Below are 14,280 nucleotides of genomic sequence, written 5' to 3'. Positions count from 1 at the left end.
TCAACGAGTAGATTTTGATGTATCAGTGCAGTGTAGCAACATGCATTACTGAGAGCCACTAGTCTGGCTGAATGTTTTTAAATTATCACAGTGCTGCTTAATTTTTTAGCAGCAATAAATCATTTGTCAGTGTGAGTCCAGTCAACTATTTGAATATCTGAATTTTGTTAGAGACACAGCCAACTAATGAAGCTGGTCTATGCCTGAAGGTCTGCAGGAACAATTTGATTAGTTCAGAGCAGCATCATATTAAATTCTGGCCATGTTGAAAACAAAACAAATGTCCCTGCAACTATGTGCTATTTAACTAAGCTTGATAATTTGTTGACTTGGAGATAAAAAATATGCTTGATTCAACCAGTAGCCTGCTCGCAGCCAAATGACGCCTTTACCCACACTTAGAGCACACTGATTTTCTGCCTCCATGTACTCTCTATGAGTGTTATTGCGTAAGGCAAAATGCTATTATCACTGCCTAACAAACAAGCTCTTCCAAGAAAACGTTGGAACAACCTGTAGCTTTATAAATTCAGAACATGCTGAGCTGAGAGATAACTTTATAAATGTATGCACACAGACCATGCAATAAAGACTTATGAGGACATATCTGCCACGTGAGTATACATAATGAATACACAAGTGGTTGAATGTTAGCAGAAATGAAAACAGAATCATAATTATGTGAAGATTGATTTGTATTTACATACAGTTCATAAATTTTTGCTGCTGACCTTGCAGTAGTGCGTCATGGATGTGTGATTCAGATATTTAGAAATAAATGTCAGCTGTGTATAGTTAGGGCAGTATTTGTTTAAAATGTGACGATGTGGAGCTCTTTGCAGCTTGATGCATGAACTAAAAAGTTTCAGATAGTTCTTTTTCTGCAGCACCATATTAATTATCAGTCAGACCGTTAACTTGAATGTGTTCCCTTAGTGGTTTTAATGAATTTTAGAGTTATTTAAGCATTCAGGAACCATTTTTTCATTTTGGACATCAGGCCTTATCTGTCTACGTTCTGCAGTCAGATGAGATCAGAGAAAATGTGGATAAAAGCTTGAAAGGAAAAACAAATAATCTTGAGGGCAAATTGTAAATTGTTTATTGTCAGTGCAGGAGAAAACTTTTTACCATAGCTGTGGTGAATGTTTGTAGTCGTCCCAGAGCTGCTTTTGTGAGGATAAGTACTCCATGTACTGTCACACTGTTTGTGTGTGTGTATGTGTGTGTGTGCGTACTTCTGCCGCAACATAAAATCTGTGCTTGGAGACTGTTGCTACAGTAACTATGTAATACATTTAGTCTGTATCCTGTACTTCTCAGTCTCTATCGTTCACTTCCTACAAAAGGGGGAAGTCCGCACTCAGCCTTCTCTGGCTCCTTAACCATCACAACTAAATGCTAATCCTGATCTCATTCAACTTAAAACTCTTAAACAACCATTTGAAGATGTAGGAACTAAGTTGTAGTGGGAACTACAATTCATAATTCAAAAGTGTACTATTCCAAAATAATAGTATTGAACAAAATTTAGACCACACAAGTACACAAGGAGATGTACGCAGTCATGTTCATTTTTCTGTAGTCATCAGGAGAGTCATAATACGTTCCCTATTCCCTTAGCCTAACCTTAGCAGACATTTGTTATAGCTACCTAACAGCACACTAACCAACTCCATGTGTAACAGCTTGGACTAATTTTAGAATTTACCAGAAATTCCATCTGTTATTTTTCCCTGGTTTCTGCCTGCTCCTCTTTTGTCTCTTTGCAGCAAATTCCAGCAGTGATATATATAAATAAATATAAATAAATAAATATATATATATATATATTTATATATATTTATATATATGTACAGTATATTCATGTTGTTTTATCCTTTCAAACAATACATGCAATTTTCTGGTGCTAAAACTAAGAGTAGGCATATAGAGCTATTTATTGTTTGAAAATTCGTCTCATAAGATCTAGTAACATGAAACATTAAAATTTGCGTTATGTCATATGAAAGGTGCTCTGTTCACAATTGTTTCATCTATTAAGATAAAGATGGCATCAAATTAAAGCTGGCATATTCAACTTTTGTCTCATATCCACCTTTTGATCTCAAACCCCAAAAAAAAAACAAAAAGAAACAAATTCATCTTTCCATTCTAATAATTTTGCCTCTCATTGGATAATTACTGCATGGATGATTGTTTCAGCTGGCAACAAGTTATTTAACTGATGCAGTGAGTAGCTTCTCATTTGTTAAACAACCATGTCGGAAGACACATCCTGTGGTTGTGGAAAAAATGTTAATCTGTTTTAGAAGGGTCAAATTATTGGCATGCATCAAGCTGAAACTACTAAAATTGGGTTAAGAACTGTCCAACACATTATTAAAAACTGGAAGGATAAAGGGAAACCATCATCTTCAAGGAAGAAATGTGGTTGGAAAGAAATGTTAAATGATCGTGATCAGCGATCACATAAACCTTTGGTGAAATCAAATTGTAGAAAAACAACAGTAGAAATCACGCTTATGTATAAGAGTGAAACTAAGCATTTCCACACGCACAATGTGAAGGGAACTCAAGGGATTGGCGCTTAACAGCTGTGCAGCCTTAAGAAAATAAATTGTCAATGAGGCTAATCGGAAAAAAGGCCCCAATTTGCTAGGGAGCATAAAGATTTGACTCTGGAGCAATCGAAGAAGATCTTTTACTCTGTTCCAGAGTGATTGACGCATTAGGGTAAGAAGAAAAGCAGGCCAGGTGATGCACCCATCATGCCTAGTGCCCACCGTACAAGCCTGTGGGGGTAGTGCTATGATCTGGGGTTGCTGCAGTTGGGCAGGTTTAGGTTTAGCAACATTATGTGTCCAAAGAATGAGGTCAACTGACTACCTGAATATACTGAATGAACAGGTTATTCCATCAATAGGTTTTCTCTTCTTTGATGGCACGGGCATATTCCAAGATGACAGTGCCAGGATTTATCAGGTTCAAATTGTGAAAGAGTGATTCAGGAAGCAGGACACATCATTTGCACACATGAATTGGCCACCACAGAGTCCAGACCTTAACCGAACTGCGAATTTTTGGGATGTGCTGGAGAAAACTTTGTGCAGCGGTCCAACTCTCCCATAATCAAAACAAGATCTTGGTGAAAAATAAAGTAACTCTGGATGGAAATAAATGTTGTGACATTGCAGAAGCTTATCAAAACAATGCCATGGTGAATGCGTGCCACAATCAAAGCTAAAGGCAGTCCAACAAATTAGTGACCTTTTTTTTGGACGGGCAGTGAAAATAAACTTTCCTTGACACCTTGCTTGACTCTGTATTCAAAGGTTAAACCAAACGTGTGTGCTCTTACCTTAAAAAGATTTGATTTAAACATTTATTCATACTTTGTCTTTGACTTTGTGCATATTCCAGAGAGCTGACAGCAGAGGACCAGATCGCTCTGTTGAAGTCAAGTGCCATTGAAATAATCATGCTGCGTTCCAACCAGTCATTCAGCCTGGAGGACATGTCCTGGAGCTGTGGTGGACCTGACTTTAAATACTGCATCAATGATGTTACAAAGGGTGGGTTCCATGTCACTGTCACAGTTACACTAATGAAACAGGATTGATGGCTATGTTTCACTATAGTACATCAACAAATACCATAAGCAGGATGTTTGAACTCTGATATACAGGACAGCTTATATCTAAACATATCTAGACATTCCCCTGGTGAGCTGCATGTGTGATGACCCGGGCTTTATCCCACCTCATGCCTCCTGCACACTGTAAACAGACGGCTCAGCCTCTCACTGAATCAGGCAGAGTTTCTGATTTTTCCAACATTGAGTTCATATGTGAAAGCAGCTAAGGAGAGAAAAGTGTTCCTTGTGGCATTTGATGACAGGATTTAATTTCTTCCACCTTATGTAACACAGTCTTAAATAAATCACCCCACACTGATTTTTTACACATTCTTGCACATTACGAGGCTTTGACTTAAGGTATTTTGATTGTAGCTATAAAGTAGCCACAAAGACACATTCAGTGTTTACTCACTCACACATGCATGTAAAAATATACATAGAAAGCAAAGGTCCTTTCAAGTTTATTGCTTATATAAAATGTGGCGTAATTCATCAGTTGATAGAAAACCACCATATACATTTCCTATCCGTAGTGCAAGATGAGCCAATTATGCCATTAATGCTACGTCTGCTTTTGTGTAGCTGGTCACACTCTGGAGTTGTTGGAGCCGCTGGTGAAGTTCCAGGTTGGTCTGAAGAAACTCAACCTGCACGAGGAAGAACATGTGCTGCTCATGGCCATTTGCCTGCTCTCCCCAGGTACTGGTTATGTGTGTATTTATGTGTTCATGGTGTAGTCGTATTTGCAGCTGGGCCATTAAAAGTAGGTCATCAGACTTCTAACAATGCCATGTCATCAAAGTATACGAGCATACAGCTCATCAACATGTTTGTGTTGGTGTTAATTTTGCTTTTAAACTAAGATTGATTAGTATGTGGTTGATGCTGCCAGTAAAGCATGTAAACAGCTCTTCCTGGAAGACAAAACATTATTTTCAACATATTAAAGTCTCAAGTTAAAACCCAACGTAAGTGAATGTTTGTGAGCTTTGAGTGCCAGCTTGAAAAGAATGAGTGCATATTCACCAAATGAGCCCATAAAGCAGCAAGGCCACTTCAAGAGCAGGTGATTCAGACTCACTGACTGTCTAAACCATTTTTAAAGGCTTTGCTTTCACTATCTAAAACTTTGCTGGAGTTTTAATAAATAGGAAAGTAAGCCTTCTACCAGAAGCTTGTATGATGTATTCTTTTGTGTTGCAAGTACTAAAACCTTTGAAGTAAATGAAATGAAACAACATTCAATGGAAACAATACATTTACCCTTCAGTTAAAAGGTTCTAAGGGTAAAGGCAGAATTGGACACAAAAATAACTGTAATAACACCAAACTGAGATCACACAATCAACTGGATGGGAACAAAAAATGATGATATGTATTTCTGTTTTGTCTTTACTGTAGCTACTCAATGCGAAAATAAATGACGTTTCACATTTTAGTGACAGCCATTCGAAACACAAAACAACAAACTCCTCTGACTGATTTCCATTCTTTTTCTGTCCATTACCCCACCTACCCACCTGAACCTCACCTTCCTTTACTTGTGCCCCTTCCTTACCCTGCTCGGCTGTCCTCTTACTCGTCATTACTGCCGTGTGTACTCTCTACAATTCAACCTCTTCCTTTTTCACTGGCAGATCGTCCTGGTGTCCAAGACCATGCTCGCATTGAGCAGCTTCAAGACCGTCTGTCAGATGTATTGCAGGCCTACATCCGGGTCAATCACCCAGGCGGACGCCTTCTCTATGCCAAGATGATCCAGAAGCTGGCTGACCTGCGTAGCCTGAACGAGGAGCACTCCAAGCAGTACCGCTCGCTCTCCTTCCAGCCTGAGCACAGCATGCAGCTCACCCCGCTGGTGCTGGAAGTGTTTGGCAGCGAGGTGTCATAGCAGAGGAGGCATACGCGTAAACGTACGCAGCAGCATCATCACACACAAGATGATTAACCAACCTCCCCGCCTTTTTCCCCAAGAATACCCCAGCCCTGATACAACCCTGGATATGTGGGAGAAAGATGGATGATCAGATAGGTAGACAGTAACCATCACCTCTTCATCATTTGCCAATCCTCCTATTCCCGTTGACCTCATGGAGCAAGATTCTGATGTCTAGACCTCTGAAGTTATGGATTCATTACACCTAGATAAGCTGTGGATTTCTGCAGCATCTGGATAGGGTTTGCAGACATTGTACTGCATTACATTTCTTTACATCACACAGATGTCCTGATTTACAGGCATCTGGAGCAGATCATTGTGATCCTCTCCACACCAGAAACACCAGATTTGCCTTGTGTCATCACCATCTTTCCCAAGGCATTGCCTCTAGATTCCAGCCATTTTTTTTTACAGTGGATTTAGTCTGATAGATGTGACTGTCATGTCCTTTTATCATCCTCATACCATTGCTTCATGTTCACATCAACATCATTACATGACATATACAGATTCACATCTATTAACCATGCTGGCACTTGTGAGGTGCAAATATATTGCTAGCTGTGTCACTTCACTAGTGTCAGATTGCTATGAGCTGTTGTTTATTTAGTTTGTTGACAGCTAAGACATCCAAATATATAAAACTTCAGTATGACCAGGCATGGACTAGCTTACCACAAAGGAATAGAAGTACTTATCTAAGATGCTAGTCCAGTGGATGTGTGATCTGCCTATCCCTTTGTATCTGTGTATAACTATAAGATTTCAGATGGTCAGATGAAGTAAAGAAAGGAAGATTAACAAAAAAGTATGGGAAAGGTGAAAGGTAAAATATGGAGGAATGAGTAAAGGAGGATGGAGATGAAGGGAGATACGGTTTAAATTCCCTGTTCAGGGAATTTCTCAAAGAAAGAATGTATGTATAATGATCATATATATATATATATATATATATATATATATATATATATATATATATATATATATATATATATATATATATATATGTGTGTATATATATATATATATATATATATATATATATATATATATATATATATATATATATATATTGAAATTTGATATAGATATATTTAAGTGAGCATAACATGGTTAAATAGCTCTGGGTGTTATATAATGTAGAGGATTCGAAGGCCCCTCACAGTCGTGTGTGTGTGTGTGTATGTCATCTTTTAAAAGACAAATGTACACACATAAGAAAGTACTGAGAAGTGTGTGAGGAGTCTTTCTATTTTTGTGATGTGTATACAGTACATGAGAATATTGATGTACCACAAGGGGGTATGTGTACAGGCTCTGACTGAGGGTTCAGTGCAGGACAGCACTTCTCTGTTGGACCTGTGAAGCTTATAGACTGACATACGCAAACACAGCGTCATGCTTTGTGGATAGTGATTAGCCAAAAACTATTTGTACGGCTGGTTAGATTGCTGCTAAGACAGTTAGAGCTAGATAGTTGGACAGAAACCAACTATTGGCTGTTGCCTCAGGGAAAAGTTTGTCTGATGATATTGTGTACTTTGGTGTTTAAGATGTGTGTGGCGAAAGCTTACAATCATAAGACGGAGATTGTTTTTTTTTGTTTTTTAATTTTTTTTTAATGCTCTAGGTATCACTGTGATTTCTAAAGATACTAAATAACAGCATAAGGAAGCTAAAAGTTCAAAATAATTATTATTACCAAACTTATCTGCTTACTGAAAAAAAAAAACCTTTATGAAATAGTTATAATCTTATGATGCATTTGAGAGAACTGTTAGAGTTGACAAACCATTAAATGGCTACATGAAATAGACAACATTAGACATTAGACAACATCCATCCGTGTTAAAACATTGGTTAATATCAGCCTTTTTGCAGGGCAAAGTAAATATTCTGCACATAGTAGCAATATACAGTAGTCAAAAAATGTAAAGCCAATTGTGTTTTTTGAACTAAATCCTTCAGATGCTCTTAACAACAGCAAGACAGAGTTAGAAAATATGAGAAATATCTTTTTTTTTTAAATATAAAAATATAAAATTAAGCCTCATACTGTTTTGTCATGTTTCTATCATTTCAACACCAGCTTTATAAGCGAGGTTTCGGATGTTATTTTTCAACATCACTACATATCATATCACCTTTCTGTCAACACAGTGCATGCTCTCCCCTCATGCAGGCCTGGATCACCCCCTTGTGGACAAACTTTGTAAATACCACTTGCTACTTCTGTACATAGTTAGAGATTTATGTAGGCAAAATACTAAAAATTCAGTTGTTGATAGCAAGATGCTCTGGAGATACAGCACTATATGCAATTAGATGATGGACACTTATCTTGTATTCAGCTAAAATGGACAGAGGTGGCAATCCTGGTGAAGCGGCTGAGTGGTTTCAGGGAGCACTGAAGAAGCCTGTCAGATTCGTATTTATTTTGACCGGAAGTGGTACCCAGTATTCCCAACTTTGAATCATCAAACATCAGTACAGTGAAGGGCCAACACTGGTCGAGCCCTGTTCACGTGACTAAACATTCCCCGTGGTGGTTGTGTTGAGCATTCCAACGGACTGAGTCTGAGTCTCCCCGCAAAACAGTGTGAAAAATATCCTAAAGTCCTGTGGCAGCTTTTTAAAGGCACCCGACCCCTCAGTGTTATCACAGGAAGTGCCCTCTCTGTCCATTGCAAGGTTATGGATGTATGCCTTTTCTCTTTCCCTCTTTCAAAAGTCAATCTATAAGCCTTTGACAATTACAGTGTATCCATAATATTTTGGTTAAAATCTTTTTTTTTTTTTTTTGCTTTCTATCTCTCTCAATTTCTGTCGTTCTTTTTAAGGTTGTCAGTTTTATTGTGTGTCAGAATTTGCTGTCTAGCCTGCGCTTGGCTTGCTGCGCTGGGACGTCATTTTAACAAAGCAGAAATGAGCGAAGTGGACTCCTGGAGCCTTTTCCAAGTGTAACTTCATAAACTCCTTCTCCTCCCTTGTTCCTTTGATTGAAGATAAGTGAGTACGGAATAGCCCTTTTTAACTAATGATCCGGCTTTATGTGCTTGTTTGGACAGCAGGGACACTTTACCCTGCCCTTTCCTGATGGAGTTATAAACAACAACTCGTCAGTGCAGCCGTGTTATACTCGGAGCTGTAACATGAGGACAAGGAACACAGAGGAGCTATTTTCTCATTGTCAATGGAAAGGCAGTCCCCAGCTCTCTCTCTCTCTCTCTCTCTCTCTCTCTCTATAAATATATATATGTGTATCAAGTACATCTGCTTTTCAAGAAGTAGGATGTCAAACACAATCAAGTGATCATAAGCTAACACTGCCTCAACTGACTGACACAGGACTGTCACAGCAACAGCATGGACGTGCCTCTTCATCATCCAATCATTTAACCACCTCTTCTTCTGCAATAGCCAAGTACAGCAGGATTACACTTCATAGCTTTAACTCAGCAGCCCGTCTGACTCTGTTTTTGAAAAACTGTGGGACTCCGAGGTTTATGGAACAGCTGCTGTGGGACTGGACGTTGTCACTTTACTGTGAATATTACGATGCATTGGTCCTGTTCCTCTTCTGACGGAGAAGACCTTGAGCATCCAGAAGACTGTGTAGAATCTGCATAGAAGACCATAGGACATAAAGGATTTTTAAAATGAGAATCGCGATAGGCAGATGTAGTGACGTTGTACAGGCAGCGTGCAGTGACTGACAAGATGTCGCCTCCTAAACCCAAAGTGTAACATTACCTTTCTCACTACTCTGTGTCTCGCATTGCAGCTCTTGAATTTTTTTAAAGAACAGTTGTTAAAAACAGGACTTTTTACACACAACATCAACACGTACACCATCTGTTCGAAAAAGGAATGCAACACGACAGGGTGATGTGGTGAGAGCCTGCTCAGTTTTACGGGTTCTGAGAGTGAAACATCGGTTCTTTAATTTCGGTTTGCTGCTGGTGGACATTTTGCAGAAAATCTCTTTCATTTTTATTGGTTAACTTCTGGCTTGTATATGGAGGATGTTATGCCTGCAGGTCAGCTCCGGCTTAACGTTATTAAACTAATGGTTAGCATGAGGATATTAGCTAACGCTAGAAGCCATTAGCACTCAAATGGACCCAAACAACACTGAGGTCTCTCCCCGCTTACCCGTACTCAACCCAGGTCAGCAACGTCACCTCAATAGCCTTATTTCAGAAACCTCACTCAGCTGGATACGTATGACAAATACCTCAATAATTCACAGGATGACTTTTTACAATAGTCTTGAAGGGAACCAAACATAAACCCACATCACACACACACACACACACACACACACACACACACACAAACATACCACAGTTCTTTGCAGTGTTTTTACTTCACAGATATAGTAAACTAGTTGCCAGTTGTTATAGAAAGACTTGTCCACTAGGATCCTGCCAGTAGACCAGTCCGGTTCTTGTTAACCGTCAGGCGCTCTGTTTTTTTCTGCTTTACCCACTTGATCCTCATTTCTGCCTCATTCTGTATTTTCTGTCTTTTTCTGTCTCTCTCTTTTTCTCTGCAAACAGATGACGTGCCGCTAAGCTTTGGCGCTGCGTTTAACCAAACATACTACCTCTCCCTTCCGCACATATATACTTTTTTTTTTTTTTTTTGTCACAGCATGATTGTGTTTATTATAAGGCATCTTTTTTTTTTAAATCAACACTAATTTAGAAGGTTTTTGTGTAAATATACTGTATATTTCCATTTATCTCTTTTTCTCTTTACAAATGCTGGATAATTTTTTTTTCTTTTACCTCAAATCTCAATATAAGCCTGGAATCAGAGACCTGTTTAGCATCACTTCACCAAGAGTTAAAATGCATGTTAAACATCTTGCATGATAATGAGTCTACGTTCACATAGCAGCTGAAAGTGCCCAACATTTTGTTTCTTGTTGTTACGCAGATCTGAAGTTTTCTGCTTTTAATGAAATCATATTGAGCAGCGCAAAGAGTGAAAGCGAATAAAAGACACAAAGTATAAGCTATTAATGTTACTTTGTGGGCTTTAGAGGTACTTTAGAGGTACTGATATGCAGATAGTGTTGCATATAGTGTGTCATTTACTTACTTACTTTTTAATAGATGTCTTTAAATAGCAAAGCAACTAAAAAAGCAAATTAATTGTAATACCAGGCAGTAAAAAAACCAAACACTTGGTAATAAAGCAGATTTCAAGGATTAAATAAGCCAGGCTAACTTTGGAGCCTACGTGGATAAAGATGATCCAACATCAGAGCCTTAAAACCTGCTATGTGAATGTTACGTAGAACCACACAGTCGATAAGTGGACGTGTGTGTTTCAAATTGTGAACCAGCAGAATCGGGACTCTTGTGGAACAGGAGGCAGCCATGGTGGTGCTGGAGTTTCACAAAAATCAAAAACAAAAAAAGCCTGTACAAGGGGTGAAGGTCTCAGAATTCATTCATACCGACTCAAATAAAGGGAGTGGTAGTGTGAGAACTGCTCTGTCCTAACGTTCAAAACGTAACAAGCAGTGGCTGTGGCCTGGGCCTAACACTCAATGCAGCGGTGCCGCGCGGTCACCTTTGCTTTTGTATTGTGGGTTTCCTGTGTGTTTATCTCTTGCTGTGAGCTTTTGTCAAACATCTGTAACATTAGGACCCCATTTCTGATATTCTAGTGTTTTTTCCTGCCCAGCAGCCAACCAAGTATCACACTCTTGCTCCAGCCCAACCTCAGCACTCTGTCTTCTTCTAACTCGCCCTAACTCGAGTTCTGATTTCTTTGTTCATTTGCTGCTTTGACTCAGCTTTCAGAAAACCAGGCCTTCACGTTGTGTGCTGATAAAAGCACACCGCACGTCAGAGTGAAGGCTCTTTTAAGGTACGTTTCTTGGTAAGCTTCGGGCGATTCGAGTTTACTCAGTCTGTAGACGTGTTTGGTGTTTAATGAAGCAATTGTGGCCTTTTGGGGAAGAAAAAGGCAGATTGACATGGAAAAACTAATTTGGCATAAAAAGGAATTTGAAACGAATGTGAAAAGTCATCAGGACTGAACATTGTGAACATTGAACTTCAGATTTGTGAGTTGGCCTCAGTTAGGATCCGTGGTTTGTACTGAAGAGAGCACTTTTTCTACTGTCATAACTGATGGATGGTTGTTATTCGAGAAAGACTGTCTCTTGCTCTGATTGCATTTCTCTGCTACCTCTTTAAATATGCGCTTGCTCATACACACATGCACCTAAACAGCTGCACACACACACACACACACACACACACACACACACACACACACACACACACACACACACACATACACCCATACTGAATGACAGAAAATGACAGACACTGAATGCAGCACACACACTCAGACACACACTCACCCACGACGCACACTCGTGTGCACTTCTCTCTCCCTCACCAGCAGTTTTTGCCAATGATGCACTCGTGTTTTTGTCTCTAGATGCTCTGCAGAACGTGTAACGTCGAAAAAATTGTTTCTTGTCGTCATCTCTTTTATTTCTTTCTTTAAAAAAAAAAATATAAAAAACTTTAATCTTTAGTACGACCTGGGTTAGCCAGGGGATTAGAATTAAATTGAATATTAATTCATCCAGTACATACAGAAAGTTTTGTGTCTTTAAAAAAACATACAGTAAATGCACATATTGCTCAGCTCAGTTGTACCTTGGTGTGCCTAGAACCCACAGCCTTATTTTGGGACAATATCAGGGGTTTTAAACAAGAATATACCGTAGGATGATTTGTCTTTGTATTAATGATGTTAAGACAGTTTCATTGAGTTTTTGTAGCTGTTTTTTTTCTTTCCATATCCACACATTTGTTTGTTTCTTCGATTGTTGAATCAGTTTCGAGTCAGCAGTAGCTTGCTCGTGGGAGGCGCATGTGACTCGGACGTGTTCCGTCTCCGTTTCTCTGCTGGTTGTTCTTTTGTTTAATTTAGCAACTTTTATTTATTCCCCTTGGATTGTTTTATTGTTTTTTTTTATTTTGGTCCTTTTAAAGCCTTGCTGTGCAGATGCAACAAAGTCGAATGAACTTATTGATGATTTGATTTATTTAATTTAAGCTTATTATTTTAAGAATGTCCAACAGACTGCGACCTCCCATACGATACATATTGTCTTCATTATGACGACAACAAAAAAAAGGAAGCAAAAAAAGAAGTTTTATGTTTTTTTTTATTCAATTAATCTCAGCAGAGTCCCAAGATAAGTACCAATAGCTTCACACATGCACACCTCCATGCAGTAAACTCACCAGACCTCAGTGCTTCGACTAGAAACCTTTCAACAAATACAGTTGCCATGACGTCGCTGTTGATGGCATCATCAGCAGCTCCATATAAAAAGATATAGTGTTATATACAGAGATATACCTTAACTAATGTTTCTCATCATGGTTGAATATTGCCACCTGTTTTTTGTGTTGCTCTTTTCTTTTTGCTCTTCTTATCTTTGAAGTTGATAAATTGTACTTTGATTAAATGCATTGTATGTAGTAAAATAAAATACTTATAATGTTTTGGGGAAATCACAAATAAAACCGCTGTACATAATGATGCAAAACATCCTCTGTGTTTCTCTTTTGTTTTCAGATGTGTTGTGTTTCACATGAAGACATTGCTCCTAATAATCCAATGAACATGCTTTAAACAATTTTTGGAAAGTACTTTTAGTAACAATGTTCACATCAAAGTCTGTGGGTTATTTATACTTAATGGGACATTTTTTCCAGAAGAGACACAATACTGTTCACATTTAAATAACACTTCCTACACTTATAATTTACATACACTTATACTAATTTCTTTTGTCTTCGATGTTTGTTTTTTTATAGTATTGTTAAAAGATTTGAAAACCAAAGATTTTGCCTCTGCTCTGATGTGCAGCCACTTTAGCCAGCTTGTTTGTACTGTTCATCAGTAGTTTTTAATCACATTGTTCATTATATTTCATAAATCATTTACACTCACATGTTTTGAAGACATGTTTTCAGTCAGTAGGGGGCGCTAAGATACTGTTGAGTCATACACAGCTGATAAAGGTGATCTCTCCATTCACAAATGGCCACACTACTTTAGTTTTTTCCATTTTACAGCTTAAAACATGTTTTTTTTTTTTTTTATTTAAATCTGGATTAGAGTGTAAGCCAGTGACAAAATGGCTCAACAACGCACCATTTATCAGAAAGTAAAGAAACTTTAGCTGTTTAATCTCAAACACTCAGCAACAAATGCTTTCCAAGTCAGTCAGTAATAATACCAAGAAAAAATCAGAGGGGAGCTGTGCAGTGTAAAAAAGCGAGTTGATTTATTTCACTAAATACGGACACAAATACAGGTATTTCCTATGAAAGCTGTTTAACCTGGCAGCTACTCTGGATTTCAATGAGTTTCAAGCCTGATGCGCTGCTTAATGCAGAATCAGTATTCAAATAATTTAATGTAAAGTCACATCTTAAAAGTTATAATACTGTATATTACGACAGTGGCTCCTAACTAGGGATGCTGTTTCTCACATTTCTAAAATATATAAACTGATTTGCTCAGCAGGATTTTAGTGATCAAAGATCCATTCTTGTGAATTTAAAATCACAGCAACACCTCGAAGGACTATTTATTTTTATGTATTTTTTTGTCAGCTGATTTGAGAAGAAAAAATACTCATAGGTTG

General features: G+C 38.2%; 1 protein-coding gene across 4 annotated transcripts in view; it reads left to right on the top strand.

Annotated features, from left to right (window-relative positions):
- LOC113167357 (vitamin D3 receptor A) overlaps positions 1-6,529 on the top strand; it is a 54,054-nt gene extending 47,525 nt beyond the window's left edge. For all 4 annotated transcript variants that reach the window (XM_026367898.1, XM_026367899.1, XM_026367896.1 and 1 more), the window contains 3 exons: positions 3,424-3,575; positions 4,223-4,339; positions 5,278-6,529. In XM_026367898.1, the coding sequence (XP_026223683.1) occupies positions 3,424-3,575; positions 4,223-4,339; positions 5,278-5,531 (523 nt within the window). In that variant the 3' untranslated portion in view covers positions 5,532-6,529. The remainder of the gene's footprint in view (positions 1-3,423; positions 3,576-4,222; positions 4,340-5,277) is intronic.
- The last annotated feature ends 7,751 nt before the right edge of the window (positions 6,530-14,280 follow it).

The sequence above is a fragment of the Anabas testudineus genome, chromosome 7 (assembly GCF_900324465.2).
Source record: "Anabas testudineus chromosome 7, fAnaTes1.2, whole genome shotgun sequence".
Classification (NCBI taxonomy): domain Eukaryota; kingdom Metazoa; phylum Chordata; class Actinopteri; order Anabantiformes; family Anabantidae; genus Anabas; species Anabas testudineus.
This window is presented reverse-complemented; position numbering and strand designations above follow the sequence as displayed.